At 44.6% G+C, this 20,545-nt stretch overlaps 2 protein-coding genes across 5 annotated transcripts in view; both read left to right on the top strand.

The window, feature by feature from the left end:
• Med1 (mediator complex subunit 1) overlaps positions 1-10,079 on the top strand; it is a 42,345-nt gene extending 32,266 nt beyond the window's left edge. Inside the window, exons 15-18 of one of the 3 annotated variants that reach the window (XM_036195764.1) lie at positions 1,429-1,524; positions 1,723-1,828; positions 3,764-3,904; positions 9,099-10,079. In XM_036195764.1, coding sequence (XP_036051657.1) covers positions 1,429-1,524; positions 1,723-1,828; positions 3,764-3,904; positions 9,099-9,129 — 374 coding nt within the window. In that variant the 3' untranslated portion in view covers positions 9,130-10,079. Of the gene's footprint in view, positions 1-1,428; positions 1,525-1,722; positions 1,829-3,763; positions 8,060-9,098 lie in introns of those variants that run through there. The other 2 variants (XM_036195763.1, XM_036195762.1) reach the window with 2 other exon arrangements.
• Positions 10,080-12,169: 2,090 nt separating this feature from the next.
• The window catches only part of Fbxl20 (F-box and leucine rich repeat protein 20), a 65,193-nt gene continuing 56,817 nt past the window's right edge, over positions 12,170-20,545 (top strand). Inside the window, exon 1 of one of the 2 annotated variants that reach the window (XM_036196292.1) lies at positions 12,170-12,379. Coding sequence is in view for 1 of the 2 variants with exons in the window: in XM_036196291.1 (XP_036052184.1) it covers positions 12,640-12,681 (42 nt within the window). In the remaining variant the exon portion in view is untranslated. The other variant, XM_036196291.1, reaches the window with a different exon arrangement.

Below are 20,545 nucleotides of genomic sequence, written 5' to 3'. Positions count from 1 at the left end.
TTTGGAGTATCTAGCTATAAGACTTTAAAAAGCTAATATCTATGACCTGTCCTTTTTCTTTCTGGATTCTAAAAGGCTTTTTTCTAACACAGTTGACTGCTTGAAGCTTTGATGCCAATTTTGGTATTCTAGTTAATCAGTTAATGTTTACCTTGGTCAAATATCATTCTAGTGATAGTTACCTAGTATTAGATATGTATCAGTGGAAGTTGTAGGCAACAAGAAACATGGCCTGTAAATCTAGAGAACTACTTCAGAAATTTTGTTTTGAGATAGGGTCTCAGGTTACACCAGACAAGATTGAACTAAGTATGCAGTGGAAGCTACTCTTAAATTCCTGACTCTTCTGTCTCCGAGTCTGAAGTGCTGGGATTATGGGTGTGTATTACCATTCCCATGTAAAAATGCGAATTAGGAAGAAAAAAAAAAAAAGTATGTGTATGTCTGAGTATTTCGGCCTAGGCCACTAGAGTGTTTGGCTGAAGAACCAGATTGCCTGGCTAAGAGGCAGAGGCAAGTGAATCTCTGAAACCCCAAAAAAAAGAACCAAGCTAAAGTAAGTTGTGGCTTTTAGGTACAGTTCTTGTCTACCAGTGGTGAGGCCATAGATTCAATTTGTTAGCTCTGGAAAAAAAAAAAGTCTAAAAACAATAACTAAAACGAATTTGTAATGAAGGCTTACATACGTATCTGGTGTAAGTGTGTGTATGTGTGTGTGTGTCTCATTAGTTTGACATAGGGTATCACTGTTTTTCTGGCTGGCCCGTAACTTGGTATGTAGACTAGACTGGTCTCAACCTCACAGAGATCTCTACCTACTCTGCCTCCAAGTGCTGAAATTAAAACTGTATGCTACCATACCCAACTAAATATATCATTTTAGATTATGATCCTTACCAGATTATATGCTGCATAGTTGACAGATAAATTGATAGAAAGGAGGTTTTATTCTGGCTATGGTGGTGCAGATTGTAATCCTCAACACTAGGAGGCAAAGGCAGGTGGATCTCTTCATAGAGAGTTCTTGGGCTGCATGGTGAAACCCTGTCTCAAAAACAGTGGGTGTTATGGTAATAGGACTAGGTGGCTTGTCAGATAGACTGGAGATACTGAGAGCTGGGCATGACGGCAAATACATTTAAAGTCAGTACTAGAGCAGCTAAGGCAGGAGGGTTATGGGTCAAGAGTAGTTTGGGCTACGCAACAAGACCATGTCATACATTACAAAATGAAACAAGACAGTATGTTTACTAAATTATTTTTGTATTTTTATATTTATTTTATATGCATGAATGTTTTGCTTGTCTTGTATGTATGTGTACCATGTGAGCCTTGTGGTCAACTGGCTATTTCACTGTCTATATAAAGACAATTACTTGTTTGTCTCATGTCTTAAGTATGGTTATACTCTTTTTCCTTGTTTTTTAGACTCTCCTGGGCTCCTCCAGTTTGAAGTGTGTCCACTCTCAGAGTCTCGCTTCAGTGTATCTTTTCAGCACCCTGTGAATGACTCCCTTGTGTGTGGTGAGTTGTTTGGGTGGAAACATCTTTCTTGGGATGTATCTTTGTGGTTTTTCGGAGACAAGGTTTTTCTGTGTCAGCCTCCAACTCACAGAGATCCATCTGGCTCTGCCTCCCTAGTGCTGGGATTAAAGTGTCTTTTCTTACAAGGTGAGTAGCTGAATGTATCACAAGTATCTGTCTGCACATTTTGTCTTTCAGTGGTAATGGATGTGCAGGACTCAACACATGTGAGCTGTAAACTCTACAAGGGGCTGTCAGATGCACTCATCTGTACAGATGACTTCATTGCCAAAGTTGTTCAAAGGTAGTAGTGACACTTTCTCCATAAGAATTCCACTAAGACTTGTACAAAGTGTGCTTGTATGTATGTATGTATGTATGTATGTATGTATGTATGTATGTATGTATGTATGTGGTTCAAGACAGGGTTTGGGTTTCCCTATGTAGCCCTGACTGTTCTGGAATTCACTCTGTAGACTAGGCTGGCCTGGAACTCAGAGATCCTCCGGCCTCTGTTTCCAGAGTGCTGGGATTAAAGATGTGCATCATCATGCTGTATGCTTTTATTTTTTACATGAATTAAAAGAGAGTCATTGCCATTTATTTGAATTCACTATGCTTTGGATTAAAAGAAAATGTGAATTTTGTTACTTAAATATCACTATGAAAACAATAGGGGTAAAGCTGGTAATTTTCAAGCCTTGTTATTAAGATACTTTTCAGGTGAGAGAGAACTGGAAAAAGATGCACCTTTTCTTCCTTTCTTCTTCTTTTTTTTTTTTTTTTTTTGTTTTTTTTGTTTTGTTGTTGTTGTTTTTGAGACAGGGTTTCTCTGTGTAGTTTTGGTGCCTGTCCTGGTTCTCACTTTGTAGCCTAAGCTGGCCTCGAACTCACAGAGATCCACTGGCTCTGCCTCCGAGTGCTGGGATTAAAGGTGTGTGCCAACATCACCCAGCTTTTCTTTTCTTTTTCTTTTTTTAAAGACAGATTCTCATTATTGCTGACATAGAGCTTGCTATTTAGGAAAGGTGGGCCTTGAGTTCAGAGAATGGCCTCCCTTTGCCTTGTGAGTGTCGAGGGCAGGCGTCACCATGCCTAGCCTTTAACTTACCTCTTTTTTCACATTTTAAGGGATAGACCATGTTAAATGGCAATGTGTGGGAAGTTAATATTTAAACCAGTCAGCTTTCTGGAAACATTATTGTGTAATTTTGAAGTATTTCTTTCTAAAGTAGTGGGCTCACATTCTATTTAAAAATAGACGTTCATTTAAGTTTTGAGACAGGGCCTCAGTCTTCCAAGCTGTCCTTGATAATGAAACAAAGGATGACCTTGAACTCCCTATCCTTCTGCCTCTACTTCCTGAGTGCTTTCATTGAGGTTTTTAGCCTCCCCACCTGCTTTACCTGGTGCTGGGGAGGAAGCCCAGGGTTGAATTCCGGGAAGGCAAGCACTCTAGCAGTTGAGCCATGCCCCCAAGCCGCAAAAGGACATTGTAATAGAGTCCCATTAAGTTTTTGCTTTCAAGCAAAAATATCAGTCTTTAAGACAGAACACTTACAGTTTACAATGCCCAAAATATGATTGTTCAGCTTAGGACAAAATTTGCTAATTTACATCCTAAGGCAAAATGTTTTCCAAAGGGTGTTTATAGTCTAAATTTACCTGGAAGTTAGAAGTTTTTTGCTTTAAGCTAAGCAGTACTGCATTACCAGCAATAGTACTTTTAACAAGTATTTTTGGTATTGCAATGGCTTCTTTAGTGGTTTCATATTTATCACCTGTGACCACGTGAAGCCCCCACAAGGAAGGTATTTTATTAGGGAATTCCATTATCATCATAATTCCTTCCCTTGTGTCTCTTAGTTTTCATTTTGAGACAGGGTCTGGTTGTTGTAGTTTAGACAGGCTTTGAAGTCACAGTTCTTGCCCCACCCATTCCTGAGGACTACTTTCTTTATTTCAGTGTAAACTGGTTTTGGAATCTGGTTTGGTTTTAGTGTATGTTCCATAAGTGTTGGATCACAATTCTTTTTAGAATCAGTATACCCAAATCTTTGTAATTTGATAAAATTACTCTTGTCTTACAGATTACTTTATCTGAAAATTGCTAACTACAAACTTGTGAGGCTTATCCAAATCTCAGGCAAAAGTAGAGCCCTTTGTTCCAAATAAATGTTAGGTTTTATTCATTAGCTAATGAATGCAGTGCTTACTTTCCCCCCCTCCTATCTTACAGATGTATGTCCATCCCTGTGACGATGAGGGCTATCCGGAGGAAGGCTGAAACCATACAGGCTGACACCCCAGCACTGTCCCTCATTGCAGAGACAGTCGAAGACATGGTGAAAAAGAACCTGCCCCCGGCTAGCAGCCCAGGGTATGGCATGGCCACAGGCAACAACCCAATGAGTGGTACCACCACACCAACCAACACCTTTCCGGGGGGTCCCATTACCACCTTGTTTAACATGAGCATGAGCATCAGAGATCGGCATGAGTCGGTGGGCCATGGGGAGGACTTCAGCAAGGTGTCTCAGAACCCAATTCTTACCAGTTTGTTGCAAATCACAGGGAACGGGGGGTCTACCATTGGCTCGAGTCCGACCCCTCCTCATCACACGCCGCCACCTGTCTCTTCGATGGCCGGCAACACCAAGAACCACCCGATGCTCATGAACCTTCTTAAAGATAACCCTGCCCAGGATTTCTCAACCCTTTATGGAAGCAGCCCTTTAGAAAGGCAGAACTCCTCTTCCGGATCACCCCGGATGGAAATATGCTCGGGGAGCAACAAGACCAAGAAGAAGAAGTCATCAAGAGTACCACCTGACAAATCCAAGCACCAGACTGAAGATGATTTTCAGAGAGAGCTCTTCTCAATGGATGTCGACTCACAGAACCCTATGTTTGATGTCAGCATGACAGCTGATGCGCTGGATACACCTCATATCACTCCAGCTCCAAGCCAGTGTAGTACTCCCCCAACAACTTACCCACAACCAGTACCTCACCCCCAACCTAGTATTCAAAGGATGGTTCGACTATCCAGTTCAGACAGCATTGGCCCAGATGTAACTGATATCCTTTCAGACATTGCAGAAGAAGCATCAAAGCTTCCCAGCACTAGTGATGATTGCCCACCCATTGGCACCCCTGTTCGAGATTCTTCAAGCTCTGGGCATTCTCAGAGTGCCCTCTTTGACTCTGATGTCTTTCAAACTAATAATAATGAAAATCCATACACTGATCCAGCTGACCTTATTGCTGATGCTGCTGGAAGCCCCAGTAGTGATTCTCCTACCAATCATTTTTTCCCTGATGGAGTAGATTTCAATCCTGATTTATTGAACAGCCAAAGCCAAAGTGGTTTTGGAGAAGAATATTTTGATGAAAGTAGTCAAAGTGGGGATAATGATGATTTCAAAGGATTTGCATCTCAGGCTCTAAATACTTTGGGGATGCCAATGCTTGGAGGTGATAATGGGGAGACAAAATTTAAGAGCAGTAGCCAAGCTGACACAGTTGACTTCAGTATTATATCAGTAGCTGGTAAGGCTTTGGGTCCTGCAGACCTTATGGAGCACCACAGTGGTAGTCAGAGTCCTTTAATGGCCACCGGAGAATTGGGGAAAGACAAAGCTCAGAAGAGGGTAAAGGAAGGTAACGGTACTGGTGCTAGCAGTGGGTCAGGCCCTGGGTTAGACAGCAAACCAGGCAAGCGCAGCCGAACTCCTTCCAATGACGGGAAGAGCAAAGATAAGCCTCCAAAGCGGAAAAAGGCAGATCCTGAGGGGAAGTCTCCATCTCACAGTTCTAATAGACCTTTCACCCCACCTACCAGTACAGGCGGGTCCAAATCTCCAGGCAGTTCAGGAAGGTCTCAGACTCCCCCAGGGGTTGCTACCCCACCCATTCCCAAAATCACTATTCAGATTCCCAAGGGAACAGTGATGGTGGGGAAGCCCTCCTCTCACAGTCAGTATGCCAGCAGTGGTTCTGTGTCCTCCTCTGGCAGCAAAGGCCACCACAGCCACTCCTCCTCCTCCTCCTCCTCCTCTGCTTCCACCTCAGGCAAGATGAAAAGCAGTAAATCGGAAGGCTCATCAAGTTCCAAGCTGAGTGGCAGTATGTATTCTAACCAAGGGTCCTCTGGATCCAGCCAGTCCAAAAATCCATCTCAGACTGGGGGAAAGCCAGGCTCCTCCCCCATTACCAAACATGGACTGAGCAGTGGGTCCAGCAGTGCTAAGATGAAACCTCAAGGCAAGCCGTCATCACTTATGAATCCTTCTGTAAGTAAACCAAACATATCCCCTTCTCACTCAAGGCCTCCTGGAGGCTCAGATAAGCTTGCCTCTCCAATGAAGCCTGTTCCTGGGACCCCCCCATCCTCTAAAGCCAAGTCCCCTATCAGTTCAGGTTCTGGTGGCTCTCATACGTCAGGAACTAGTTCAAGCTCTGGCATGAAGTCATCTTCAGGGTCAGGGTCCTCGGGCTCATTGTCTCAGAAAACTCCCCCAGCATCTAATTCTTGTACACCATCTTCCTCCTCATTTTCCTCAAGTGGTTCTTCCATGTCATCCTCTCAGAATCAGCATGGAAGTTCCAAAGGGAAATCTCCTAGTAGGAATAAGAAGCCTTCTTTGACAGCTGTCATAGACAAACTGAAGCATGGGGTTGTTACCAGTGGGCCTGGGGGTGAGGATCCAGTGGACAGTCAGATGGGAGTGAGCACAAATTCTTCTAACCATCCCATGTCCTCCAAACATAACGTGTCAGGAGGGGAGTTCCAGAGCAAGCGGGAGAGAAGCGATAAAGACAAATCAAAGGTCTCTACTTCTGGAGGCTCAGTGGATTCTTCTAAGAAGACCTCAGAGTCAAAAAATGTGGGGAGCACGGGTGTGGCAAAAATTATTATCAGCAAACATGATGGAGGCTCCCCTAGCATTAAAGCCAAAGTGACTCTACAGAAACCAGGAGAAAGTAGTGGAGAAGGGCTCAGGCCACAGATAGCCTCTTCAAAAAACTATGGTTCTCCATTGATCAGTGGTTCCACTCCAAAGCATGAACGTGGTTCTCCCAGCCATAGTAAGTCACCAGCGTATACACCCCAGAATGTGGACAGTGAAAGTGAGTCAGGTTCCTCTCTAGCAGAGAAATCTTACCAGAACAGCCCCAGCTCAGATGACGGTATCCGACCACTGCCAGAATACAGCACTGAGAAGCACAAGAAGCACAAAAAGGAAAAGAAGAAAGTCAAAGACAAAGACAGAGACAAAGACAGAGACAAGAAAAAATCTCACATCAAGCCAGAGAATTGGTCTAAGTCACCCATTTCTTCAGATCAGACATTGTCTATGACAAATAACCCAATCTTATCTGCAGACAGGCCTTCAAGGCTTAGCCCTGACTTTATGATTGGGGAGGAAGATGATGATCTTATGGATGTGGCCCTGATTGGCAATTAAGAACCTTATTTTCTAAACATATGTCCAGAGAAGAAACTAATGATACATTTACATGTAAACCAACACAAGGGGTGAGTCAGACAGGCCTGATCTGTAAGATTGCTGATGGGCATGGCCTCTACACCAAGCTGGGTACATTTATACAAGTATATCTAAACCCTGCTAAAGGGACCATGGGGTTGGTTGTTCAACAAGTCATATTTCTTTGCCAGAAAGAAATGTTAAAAAATACTTGCTTAAGAAAGGGAGGGGGTGGGAAAGGTTATAGAGAGGGAAGGGTGGGAAAACTGTTGTGGGAAATATTCATATATATTTTTTCTCCCTTTTTCCATTTTCAGGACATGCTTTAAACTCATTTTAGTGCATGTATTTGAAGGGCTGGGCAGAAAATGAAAAAAGCAATACATTCCTTGATGCATTTGCATGAAGGTTGTTCACCTTTGGTAGTTGTCCATTGGAAGCATGGGCAAGGGAAGGACTTTGGCAGTTTTGGACACTGCAAGCAATGTTTGGTGTCTGTTTCTTAGGAGTGATTGGGGGAGGGAAAATTATTTTAGCTATTTATTTGTAATATTTTAATCCTTAATGTTTGTTTTTATGCAATGTTTGTTCTTCAATCTATGGAGGTTATGGTTCACAGTGATAGGCAGGAAGGGCAACGTTTGTTTGGTGGTGGGGAACTCGCAGTTTTTGTTAATGCTGCAGCATCAAAGCCCGCACAGGCTGATCAGAGCCTGTCTTTGAATTAAATAGAAAAACCAAAACTATTATCTTTGGAGGTTTTTCACAGGGTTCAGACATCATAGGAATAATAGGAGTTACCTCCCTATGCAGTTAAAAGATTTATCTTTTTTCCTTAAAAAGGAAGGGTGGCTTTGGGGGGTATAAATATGTTTTCAGATTCTATACCCTATGGTATGAAAACCATTACAGAATTAATAGTTCTCCTAGTTCCACAATGTGCCAAAAGTCTACATCCCAGCATTTTGTTTGCAGGAGAGCTGATGCCATCCCTAAGAGCTGGACTCTTTGTTTCTCTTCATCACAAGGAGGAGGAGTTCAGACTTAAGTCACTCTACTGTGTGCTCCCCGGGATAAACAGTTTTAAAAAATGCAGCCATAGTTCACTTAAAACAATTTCAAGCTCACTTGAAGTAACAGGGGCCTGGAATGCTAAGTGAGCATGAAGATAAACCTTGCTACCGTGTAGCATACAATTGGACCTTTTTGGAGAAACAGGTCTAAGTCTGGATTCTGAGGGACATCAAATGAAGCCCTTCTCATAAATAGAGGAATCCAGGAGACCGTTTTGAGTGCAGCAGAAGTTCTCAGTATTTGGAGGTCCTCACAGAAACCCGAGGCCTTACTTTGACTTTGCCGCCTGCACTGTGCCGTTCCTGATGGTTCCGTTCAGGGTCAGGGTCAGCGGGATGGGGCATGGTCCCCAGCACAACTCTTCCGGATTACAAAAAAACAAAAACAAAAACAAAAAAACAACAAAAAACAAAGCCAGGTGATTCATGTTTGTGTATGTTACAAGTGGAGTGACTTCATCAGATACGGACGATTTCTATATCCAACTCTCTGCAGGTTGGAGTTAGCATAAACTTGGGAAATCTACTGTGGCTTTCTTTCCTGACTGTTTCTCATTTCCTTTGGTGTTCTCCCTTTTCTGGTCATCGGTTCTCAACAACTCCGTCGTTTCTGTGTCCCAAGGCAATAAATAGGAAACAAAACTGTAAAGTGGAGCAAGAAAAGTTACCTGTTACCCTATCAGAGTCCACTGTCTTGGGTGACACTAACAAGGACATGGGCAAGGGGACACTGGAGTGCTTTATCTTGTGGTGCTGATGCAGTGGCAGTGTCTCAGATATACAACCAGGTTGGATTTCTCAGAAGTTTGCCACCTGGTTCTGAATCTTACCCTCTTAGTTTCTGCAGGAAAGTTAAAGTTATATGGTGTTTCAGTTTGTTCTGGGTGGGGATGATCTCATGGGGAAATGTACTGCATAGTATAAGGGGCTCAGTCCCCCCAAGCAGCGCCAACAAATACCAAAATGAGTAAACTGGGAAGCTTTTTCTCTCTTTCTGTCTTCATCCCAGATCAAAGAATCCCGAGTTAGGATCTGGATGAAGGATAAGCCCCTGAATTGTCGATGGGCACACCCCACACAATGGCCCAGCATCTGAACTTGCTTAACAGGGAGCCGGGGCTAAACTGCTTCACCCTGCCTGGGAACCAGGGAGCACTGCATTTCTCCACAGGGTGGAGGAGAAGAAGCAGAATAAACCAAGCCTGGAACACCTCCCCTCCCATCCAGGAGTGCTCATTCTGTTTCAAAAGACGGCAAGAACATGAAGTCAACTTCCACCTGTTTGCTGCTGCTGCTGGACGTTCTTTGTTTTCAGTTTGACCTGATTCTTCTGTCTTTGGCTTCATGTTAAGGGCCTTTGGACAAAATCTGCTCTGATGTACAAGAATATTTCAGATTCAAATTCAGTGTATCTTAAAACAAGTGTTTCCATGGTGAGGAAGGGGGACCTGATGTAATTGCCAAAGCCAGCTTGAGGTTGATAAACTCTTGAATTGGATTTTATTTTTGTCAGGCCATGGTCCGAAAATCTAGAACAGCAATATCATGAATTTTCAGAAGAGCCAGTGAGTCACATAGTATCCACAGTTGAGTCACAGCAGATGTCAGTATAGAAAGCATTCACAATCCCTGGGTAATTCATTTTCTATTTTATTTTCATCTTTAGCCCTGCCTCCCAGTTATTTGACTTGGAATTAACTTTTGGAGGGACAGGAAGTATTATCTTAGAAACTAGGTTGGGAAACATGCTCAATGATAGAGCTGAGCTTTAAATTTTGAGTTTAAAAATGTACATCAGGAGCAGTGGGAAGGGTCTTAAAGTATTTCTCATTTGATTTTCTGTGTGTATGGCTGTTATGTAAATATTTTGTTTTTTTTTTTTTTCATTTTTTGAAATTGGAAAAAAATCTGTGGGATTTTCTCCCCTTTAAAACATTACAAAAAAGAAAAACTGTTTCTTTACATACAAATAAATTTCTTTGATAAAAAGTAATATGCCTCTGAAGTTTTTGTTGTTTTTTCAAAAGGGTCACTAGGCAGCCCTGTTGGCTTGGAATTCGCTGTGTAGGTCAGGCTGGCCTCTTGTTTTTTGAGACTGGGTTTTATGTATCCCAGCCAGACCTTGAACTCTTTATCCTCTTGTCCTCCCTTCCCAAGAGTTGGGGTGCTGGGCCTTTGTTTTGTGATTTGTCTCTTTGAGATAATGTATAGCTAGCCCAGTCGTCCAAGAACTTGCTATGTAGCACAGTATGATCCCGAACTCAGGCAGTCCTTACTGTCTGGCCTCCGGAATGTTGGGATTACAGGTATGAGTCAACACCATAAGATCTTACCCTTTGAATATTTTCATTTGATAAGTGTCTGAAAAATCCAAATTAGTTAAAAACCAATGGCTTCCCTGAGTTTTTTAAATGGGCTCACAGGAATGCATAGTTGGTTGACTCAAGGGACAGGTTTTCTTTTTGTTTGTCTGTATTTGGTTTGTTTTTGTGTGCCAGATTTTCTCACTTTTTCCTGACTTGCAGTTGGTATAAAATTCATCAGTAACTCTTGCTGGGAATGCTACTAAACGTTGCTGGTTTTTCCACTCGCTGAACTAAATGCTTAAAAGCATGTAGGACTCAAAGAGAATGTAACATATGAACCTAGGTTTTTCTGGTCAAGAACTGAATTTTTTGGAGTGTAGGAAGGCCTCTTTATGGGGAAAAAGAAAGTTTGGCCAGCTGTCCTGACGTGTTTAATGCCAGAACTGGGGAGTCAGAGGCAGGTGTGTTTCTCGAATTCGAGGCCAGCCAGAGTTCAAGGACAGCCAGGGCTACATAAACTATATTTCAAAATATAAAAAAAAGTTTATTAATAAAGTGCTTGAAGTCAATAAGCTAAAGTAAGTTTCTTTTAAAAGGTTCTTTGCACTTGTTGCTCTTAAATGTCCATCTTGACCGGATTCTAATTAAAACTAAAAGGGTGTGAGGCCAACTCATAACTGCTTTGAGTATACAATTAAAAGCATTGTGGCCTCATCTAGCAAGGGCGCTATTTATGATAGTTTTTAATATTTCAGATAGGTATTGTGTAATTTGTTTCTCTTTGAAGGGACAATTCACTCTAGATGGTTTCATAACTCATGGACAATAGGTCATAGATTTAGGAGTCTTGAAGGCTGGAGTTTACATTTATGGTAAGATGACACGGACTAGCTTCTGTACTAGGAGCCTAGCCCTATGAAAGTCATAGTTTCCTGCGGTCAGACGCCCCCGCCTACTCTCTCCTACATGCTTGTTTCTCCCGCCGAAATGGCGTCAGGTTGAGGCCCTCACCAACCAGCGCCCTGATTGGAGGGTGGGCAGCCACTACAGCCCATTGGGCGCCACCGGCCGGAGGGGCGGGGATGCCAAAGGCCCTTGTGCCTTGCCTGCCCCCACCCCACCGACGCGCGCCCCTCCCCCGGCCCAAGAATGGGTGCCGGGCTGGGGCATCGCACCCCCTGACCCCGGGGCGAAGCCTCACCGCCAGTCCCTGTGCAGAGCTGAGCGCTGGGTCCGCCTCTTAGCGCCGCCAGCTCCTGCCTTCTGGAGCCGGGCACTGAGAGACAGCCGCCCCGCAGCGGTCCCCCGGCCTCCCCGCAGCACCCCGTAATGCCATTCACCGGGTCGGGGGAGGCGGCGGCGGCGGCGGCACTGCCCCAACCCAGAGACGTCTAGAAAAAGGAGGAAAATGGCTCCGAGCAGGGACCGCCTGCTGCACTTTGGGTTCAAGGCGACAGTGAGTGACAGAGGACGGGAGTTGGGTGGCCAGGGCGATGTGGGTGCCAGCTCAGGCCGCCGGTGAAGTGACTAGACTAGGGCTGGGGACACTTCAGCCGAAAGCTCAGGTTCCGCGTGGGTCGGTGCGCGCTGGGGAGTCTTCGGAGCGGCGGGGGGGCGGGGGGTTCCGGTGATGTTCCGTCCCTGCTTTGCTCTCCTCGCCAGCCCGCGGGCACGCGCGCACTCGCACCCGCCCCACAGCCCCCCACCGCCACCCCCTACACACACGCACGCACACACACACACATGCACACACACGCGCGCGCACACTCGGGCACTTCCCTGCCTCTCCTTGTCCCGGTGGGCTCGCGCCCGGCCGCCCCACGCTCCGGCTGCTCGCGGGCTCACGGTCCGGGGCTGCGCCCGGTGGGGGAGGGGTGGGCTCGCGCCGCCGCCGCCGCCGCCGCCGCCGCGGAGCGCTCCTCCCCTCCCCCGGCGTTCCGAGGCCCGGGCGGCTCTGCCCAATGAGGAGCGGCGTTGCTGGCAGGTGGGGAGTGTTTTTGTTTTGGGTTGAAGTTGAGGCTTTGGAGAGAAGCGAGCTAGCGACTGGCAGTCGTCGCGGCCGCGGACGCCGCGGGCGGTGGTGGAGGCCCCGCGGGACTCGAGCGGCCTGTCCTCCGCGTCGGCCGGGCGGGCCTCGCGTTACCGTCTCCGCCTCCCGCTCCCGGAACTCCCGGGCCTGCCCTGGCCCCTGTCTTTGCACTCCGCACGCCGCAGCGCCCTGTCCGGGCCGCACCCGCTGGCCCCATGAGGAGGGACGTGAACGGAGTGACCAAGAGCAGGTTTGAGGTGTGAGCTCGGAGGGGTCTCGGGCGGCGAGGCAGGCCAGCTCTCACACCCCAAACAGTCGCCCTACCGGAGCCGCCTGCCTGGGGCGGCCCGCCACCCGCCCCCGGCGGGGCAGCCGGCGTCCTCCTCTGCTCGCCACCCGAAAGCCCTGCGCACCGGCTTGCCTCGCCTTCCGCGAGGCTCGCCTGCTGCCCCGGCCATCCGCGGGCCCTGGACCGGATTAGCCCAGGCGCCCTAAATCCCCCCTCCCCCCATGGCACTCCGGCTTCCCATTCTTTGCCCAGCCCTTGGCTAGCCTCCTTCCACCACGCAGTGAAACGCCCGTCCGCGACTGGTCAGCGCCTGCTGCCTTCGTGAATCGTTTGCCACCTCCCGAGCGGGGATCGATGAGTCCTCGCTGGAAGTAGGAAGTGGGGGTGATAAACTAAGAGGATAGAGGCGACTGCTGGGTTTTTGGTGCTGTTTGGATATTGTTCTAACACTTCCTCTTCCCCGTGCAGTCTGTACCTCTGTGGTCATTGTTAGGGGTAACTTGGATATCTGTTCAGGGAATGTGAGGAGGAAGGTCTAAGAGCCTTCGGAGAATTCATTTCTGTTTTCGCCTTACGTTTGTCCTCTGGAGTGGGAGGTTTGTAGTCTTGGAATTCAACAGTAGCTCGTCAGAAAGCTCTTCAAAGAGAATTCAGGGACTGAGAGAGAGATTCCTTTGGGAAGTATTGTAACTAGTGATGAAATACAATAGTATAATAATGTGCAGGAGGATTCATTGGTAGGCTGAGAGACAAAGAAACTTAGACAGCTAGAGTAAGCGTTACCTGGCCTTTTCTGGCCGAGACCCAGCCTGACCTGGGGTCACTCCAGGCTAGTGTTCACCTCACTTGTGTGTTTCTCTCTCCCCTCTCATTGTGTTTTTAACACTCAGTGTTTTCCTTTAGCTCTCTTTGAAAGTTGAAAACAAGGCAGGAATTTATGGGCTTGGGGTGAAAGTCTTAGCTAGGGATGGAACCTCTGTTTAGTCTTTATTTCTAAGAGCATGAGAAAAAAAATACTTGCAGTTACAACTAAAGATTAAAATAGGGCCGCTGTGAGGGAAATTTAAACTAAGAGTTAGAGTATTAAGTTGAAGTGATGAGTGGAGAAAATCAAAGTCATTGGTTGCATTAGAGTTTTATGTGTAACTTTACGATATTGATGGGGTGTTGGGGGAGCATAACAAAAATTACCTGTGTAGGATGTTGTATTGCTCTAAAGTAGGGAGTCCAATAAGGTTTATTTATGGTGGTTTCAAATTCAGGACTACTGTAAAACCATTGAAATTACTAACCAGACATTTGGCAGTTTAGGGGTACTCAAAAGAGTCCAAAATGCTGAAGAATGAGTGGCATATGACCTTTTGAACTGCAATGAGTTCTTTACCAATTCGCTAGTCCCTTTTAGGTTGTGGAATACTTATTGGGAAAGACGGATTGTCATTTGTGCTTTAGAACTACATTCTGTTTCTTACTTTCAAACATTTGTTTGGTTTTGTTTTTCTTGAGATAGGGTCCCACGTAGTCCGTGACCTTGAGGTGACCCCCCACCTCCCAAGGGCTTTGATCACAGGAGCCGCCATGCCCTGCTTCAGGAAATTTTAAACCCTCAAAATTGCCAGGCTGTGGTTCACACACCTTTAATCCCAGCACTCAAGAGGCAGAGACAGGCGGATTTCTGCCTATTCAAGGCCAGGCTGGTGTACATAGCGAGTTCCAGGGACACAGGGAAATCCTGTCTCAAAGTAAAAATAAAACAAAAATCTTCAGAGCTCAGAGAATCCTTTATAAGGGGCTGATTATTTCTAAGTAAGTTATTTCATGAGAATTTTTGTGAGTTGAGGAAATCTATACAGAAAATAATAGCTAATTTCAAATTGTGATCATGACTAATACAAATGAGAGACTCTTGCCCCACCCCAAGATGAGAGAGACTTAACTTTGCATACTGGATTCATTATAATCTTTTAACGGAGTGTTCTGATGTTCTTTGTGTGTGTTTCTTTGTTTGGTCTTTGTGGTACTGGAGACCCAACATAAGACCCTGCAAGAGCTAAATCACCCAGCCCCCCCCCCCCTTTTTTTTTGAGACAAATTCTCATTATGTAGCTCAACTTGGCCTGGAACACTCAGTGGTCCCCTCAGCACTATCTCTTGAATTCTGAGATTCCAGGCATGTACCACAGAGTCCAGTTTGGGAATGTATACTTTTGAATGTGGGTTGTGATCAGAGGCCACATGCTTTATGTCTTATTCTCAGAGCCAGATATACAGAAAAGCTTTTATATTAAACTGAGCCGAGTGGCTGGAAACTGTAATCCTAGCACTTGGGAGACTGAAGCAGGATTTACTTACCCACCCCCCATTCCAATCAGTCTGGTTTATCTGCTGAGTTCCAAGCCAGCCTGAGCTATAGAGTGAGACCCTTTTCAAACCTTGTGCCCTTCAATATTGTCCCCAAAGTAAAAATTTAAAGTTAAAACCAAGAGAGGTCACTGGTTATATAAGCCAAATATGCAGCATCTATGTAAAGCCAAAGCAGGTGACTTTAGGGTAGAGAATGAAAGAGGTTTAGAGGTGAAAAACTTCTTGTTCCTTGTTCTATTACTTTGTGTTTTTTTTTTTTAATTAAAAAAAATTTAAAGATACATCTTCTTTTATGTGTATGATCGTTTTGCCTGCCTGGTGACCACAGAGGTCAGAAGGTAGCATCAGATCCTCTGGAACTGGAGTTACAGATAATTGTGAGCCACCATGTTGGTACTAGAAACTGAGCCCAGGTTCTTTGAAAGAGCTGCAAGTGCTCTTAACTATCAGGCGATTTCTACAGCCCCACATTGTGAGTCAGGGTTTCACACCATAACCAGGATGGCCAGAAACTTCCAACAACTTTCTTATCTCAGGCTTCACCCCATGTGCTATCTAAATTTTGATTCTTAGGATTCTGTCTTACGTTCAGGGAAGTTAGGACCCAGGAGTTCTGGTGTTAAAGTTGAGCAGCTTGACAGTAGAGGACCAAGAGTCTAATCTGCGGGTTTGTTTTCAGAGGTTTAGTTTGTGAATGTGTACATGTGTGAATGTACTTGTGCATGCATGGGAGTGCAGGTGCTGTGGAAGTCAGAGAAACAGGATCCTCCTGAATCTAGAGTTCTAGGCGACTGTGAGCTCCCTGATGTGGGAACTGAGCTTTGTGTCCCTTCAAGAACAGTTAAATGATATTAACCAGTGGGCCTTCTCACCAGCTTTCCAATCTCTACTTTTTTACACTTAACATTTTCATACTGTTCTGTTTTTAGTGTAAGTCGCCATAAAGCCCATTAAATGTGTGGAAAAGTGCTTTTCCTAAAATCCATTGAATATATTTTATTTTGTATATGCTGTCAAGTTAATGATGTGTTTCTCATTTTAATTGTGTTAATCAACTTTACCTTAACACTTAGCAAGATTAACAAGAGACATATTTAAATATCTAGTCTTGCCATTAGCTTCAAATTGATATTTTCTTCAGTTCAGTTTCTACTTTGTCATGTTTTTAATAGATCTGGAATGAAAATATCATAATATTGGGAAAATTCTTACTTGAATTTATTTGTTAAAAAAATCTTAATTAGCATTACCATTAGCTGACTTTAAAATATTTTATAATCAATTCCTGGAGATGTGAAGACCATAAGTTAGGAAGTGAAAGGCACTATTTTGAATCTATATTCATTATTCTTCATTATACTTCACTGACTTTCTTATAAATATGTAATACTGTGGACAGCAGGCCTGCTATCTCTGGCCTGCTTGAGTTACTTTGTCAACTCATTTCATCCAAAGTAACAGAAATCATAGTATGGCACGATGAAAGAGCATACTGTACAGCCTGGAGACCTGGTTATTCATCTAGGTTTTGCCATGAACTAATAACTTTTATCACTTAATTTGTCTGGTCTGGTGCTTTTCCTTTTTAAAAAAAATTTTTTTTTCACTAAACAAGGGAGTTAAAAGCAACTCTTTAAGCACCTTTTGGTTCAGTAACATGGATCTGTGGCGTAAAAAAAGAAAAATGTACAAAGCCAGATGTCCTTGATCATTTCTTTGGCAACACTCTCATACGTTGTTTCAAGCTGGAATGTATACACCTGTTGTTGCAGACACTTGGGATGCTGAAGGAGGAGGACCACTGGAGCCCATGAGCTGGAAATCAGCCTGGACAACATAGACCCAGCCTCAAAAAACAAAACAAAAACAAAAACAAAAAACCCAACCAACCAAACAAACAAACAAACCGTTTGCAGCCTCAGTATCACAAGACTGCTATGATGTAGATTTAAAAACAAAACCCAAAACCCAAACAAAATATTAAAACACCATTTTTATTTCCTAAAGGTTTTCTATCCTATGAAGAACATTCTGCATATTACCCATGTCTACCAATTTAAAAAACTTTTTATTTTATGTGTATGAGCATTTTGCCTGCATGTATATATATGCACCAAATGTGTGTCAGTGTCCTCTGAGGCCAGAAGAGGGCATCAGATCCTTGGATCTGGAGTTGCAGATGGTTGTGAGTCACTCTGTGGGTGCTGGGAACTGAGCCTGGATCTGCTGCAAGAGCAGCCAGTGCTCTTAACTGCTGAGCCGTGTGTCCTGCCTTCTCTCTTGTTTCTCTTGTTTTAGACAGGGTCTCAGTTTGTTTTTAAAATTGTGTGCGTGCAATGTATTTGTGTGAATACAGGTACTATGGTGTAGAGGTCAGAGGGCCACTGTTGAGAATCACTTTGTTCTTCCTGCTGTGGGTTCTGGGTTCTGAGGGTTGAACTCGGGTCATGATGCTTGAGTAGACAGGCACTTTTGCTTGTTTTTCTTGCTTAGCCATTGGTTTTTTTGTTGTTAGTTTTGTTTTTTCTTTCTTTCCTTTTTTTTTTTTTTTTTTTTGCCAGAGCTGAGGATGGAACCCAGGGCCTTGCGCTCGCTAGGAAAGTGCTCTACCACTGAGCTAAATCCCCAACCCCTTGTTTTGTTTTTTAATGATTTATTTATTTATCTTCATACATTGGTATTTTGCCTGCATATATGTCTGCCTGTGTGAGGGTGTTGGATCCCCTGAAATTGGAGTTTCAGACACTTGTGAGCCACCATGTGAGTGCTGGGAATCGAACCCAGCACCTCTGGAAGAGCCACCAGTGCTCTTAAGCTGAGACATCTCTCCAGCCCCCGGTTTTGTGTTTTTGAGACTTGGTGTTGTGTAGTTCAGGCTGGTATCAAAATTACCTTGTAGCCAAAGCTGGCCTTGAACTCTGGCTCCTCCTGCCGCATCCTCCCAAGGCCTGGGATTACAGGCTGAACTGCCATGCCTGACTTTGTTATTAGTTTTGTATTATGTTTTCTATTGTTTTGAGACAGAGTCTCCCATGCTGCAGCCCTGGAACTCCATATGTAGATCAGTCTGGTCTCAGGCTCAACAGAGATCTATCTGCCTGCCTCTGATTAGAGAGTACAGGTATTGAAGGCGTGTGCCAACTCATGGCAAGAATTTATTTGAACACTGTAGGGATTGATTTTGAAAGCAATGATCTGACAGTCCGTCTCTCCATTCTATGTTCTTCAGTCTCAGGGGTTGCACCTAGACCTCATGTGCTAGTCAGACCCTCTTCCTCTGAGCTGCATTCCCCAACTATTTGACAATTTTCACTGGACAAAAACTCCACAAAGTCTATTTTTGTTTGTTTTTTAAAGATAGAATTTCTCTGTATAACAGCCCTGGCTGTCCTGGAACTCACTCTGCACCTGCCTCTGCCTCCCAAGTGCTGAGATTAAAATCATGGGCCACTAGCACCTGACATAAAGTGTTTTTTCTTTTGTTTCCTAATTGGACTTTTTTGAGATAGACTCCTGTTTTGTAACTCAGATTGCCACGGAACTCACTGTATAGCCAAGGCTGGCTAACAACTCTTTCAGCCTCCCAAATGCTGGGGTACGGGTGTGAGCTATCACATCCAACTAAATCATCATTTATATTGAAAGTAGTCACACTTTCAAACTCTAGTATCCTTCTATTTTAGGTCATTTGTCAATATGCTGTTAAGATTGGTGATGCTGCTAAAAATGTTTTCCCCACACTGGACAAGTGCTCTCCTAATATGCTACAACCAAGTCCTCTGTTTTCTTCTTTGAGACGGGGTCTTACTAACTTGTCCAGGCCGACCTTGAGCCTGCTCAGTACCCTTCAACTGTGCATCCTCATGTACTAGTCAGAAACTGGGGTTATAGACCTGCACCACCAGGCCGGGCAAGTGATGCTTTGAATCTGCTTTTGGGGGGACAAGGTTCTTAATGAGTAGTTCTAGCTGGCCTGGAACTCACTGTGTAGACAAAGGCTGGCCTGGAATTCACAGAGATCTTCCTGTCTCTGCTTCTAGACTGCCAGAATCAAAGGCATGCACTCCTGAGGCTAGATGAGATTATACAATCCTTTGGAGCTGGAATTACAAAGGGTGTGAGCCACCTGACATGGGTGCTGGGAACTGAACTCTACTCTGAGCCCAGGGCCTCTGGAAGATCAGCAAGCTCTCTTAAAAGTCCTTCAATTCTGAGCTAGGGAAATAGTTTAGTGATGGAACACTTGCCTAGCATGAGTGAAGCCATGGGTTCAACACCTACTATGTAAAAATGAAAAAATATGTAAAATAAATTTTAATCTCCAAAGTTATTCCATTTCAAACCTTGGCCTCATTTTCCTTGCAAATTAGTGAGTACTTTGCTGTTGGCTAAAGATCCATTCCTGTCCCTTAACTTGTGACAAGTTGGAAACTGGATTGAAAATTCTAGTACTCTTAACTAGTCTAGTGCTGTTGTTCTGGGATAGTAATTTCAGATATTTAAAGTAAAATATTCTAAGATACCAGGGACATCTAAGAGAGAGAGGGGAGGCTGGGCGCACACCTTTAATCCCAGCACTCGGGAGGCAGAGGCAGGGGATCTCTGTGAGTTCCAGGCTAGTCTGTCTGATCTACAGAGCCAGATCCAGGACAGGCTCCAAAGCTACACAGAGAAACCCTGCCTCGAAAAACCTGAGAGGGAGGAGAATGAGTGCTCTTACACCGACCAAAATGTAAGTGCTGCACATGGTAGCAATCATTGTGCTTTTTTCCTCCCTGATCTGGGTGCAGTGAACTCTTAGTTAGGCCCTCGGCCAGACACTAACTCAGAAGAAACAAGACATCCAACCATCATTTTACAGTGTTCTGTCTTCATGCGTTTCAGTCTACTTGATTCTAAAGTAGTCCCAGCTAACAATAGATGGTTATATTGGATTGTGGGGTATCTTTTTTTTGGTTTTTTCCAGACAGGGTTTCTCTGTGTAGCTTTGCGCCTTTCCTGGAACTCGCTTTGGAGCCCAGGCTGGCCTTGAACTCACAGGGAGTTCTGCCTGGCTCTGCCTCCCAAGTGCTGGGATTAAAGGCGTGTGCCACCACCGCCTGAGGATAGCATTTTTACTTGATTCATTTTTCTTAATTATGTGATTTAAAAACAAAGATTTCTACACACATGCTAGGCGAGCAGTCTTCCCATCGAGCTGCATTCCATCCCCTTGCATTAGCTTTTGAAAACTTTGGATGAACAGAAGCACATTAATGAATACCCGCCCCATATATGAAATAACTGGTACACATGTAAATTATAGGGATAGGTGAATAATCTCATGTCTAGTGAGTAACATCTTCTTACCAAAATATTTCTATTAAGATGTTGTCACTGGGCGGTGGTGGCGCACGCCTTTAATCCCAGCACTCGGGAGGCAGAGGCAGGCGGATCTCTGTGTGTTCGAGGCCAGCCTGGGCTACAGA

This window comes from Onychomys torridus, chromosome 8, assembly GCF_903995425.1.
Source record: "Onychomys torridus chromosome 8, mOncTor1.1, whole genome shotgun sequence".
NCBI lineage: Eukaryota > Metazoa > Chordata > Mammalia > Rodentia > Cricetidae > Onychomys > Onychomys torridus.
This window is presented reverse-complemented; position numbering and strand designations above follow the sequence as displayed.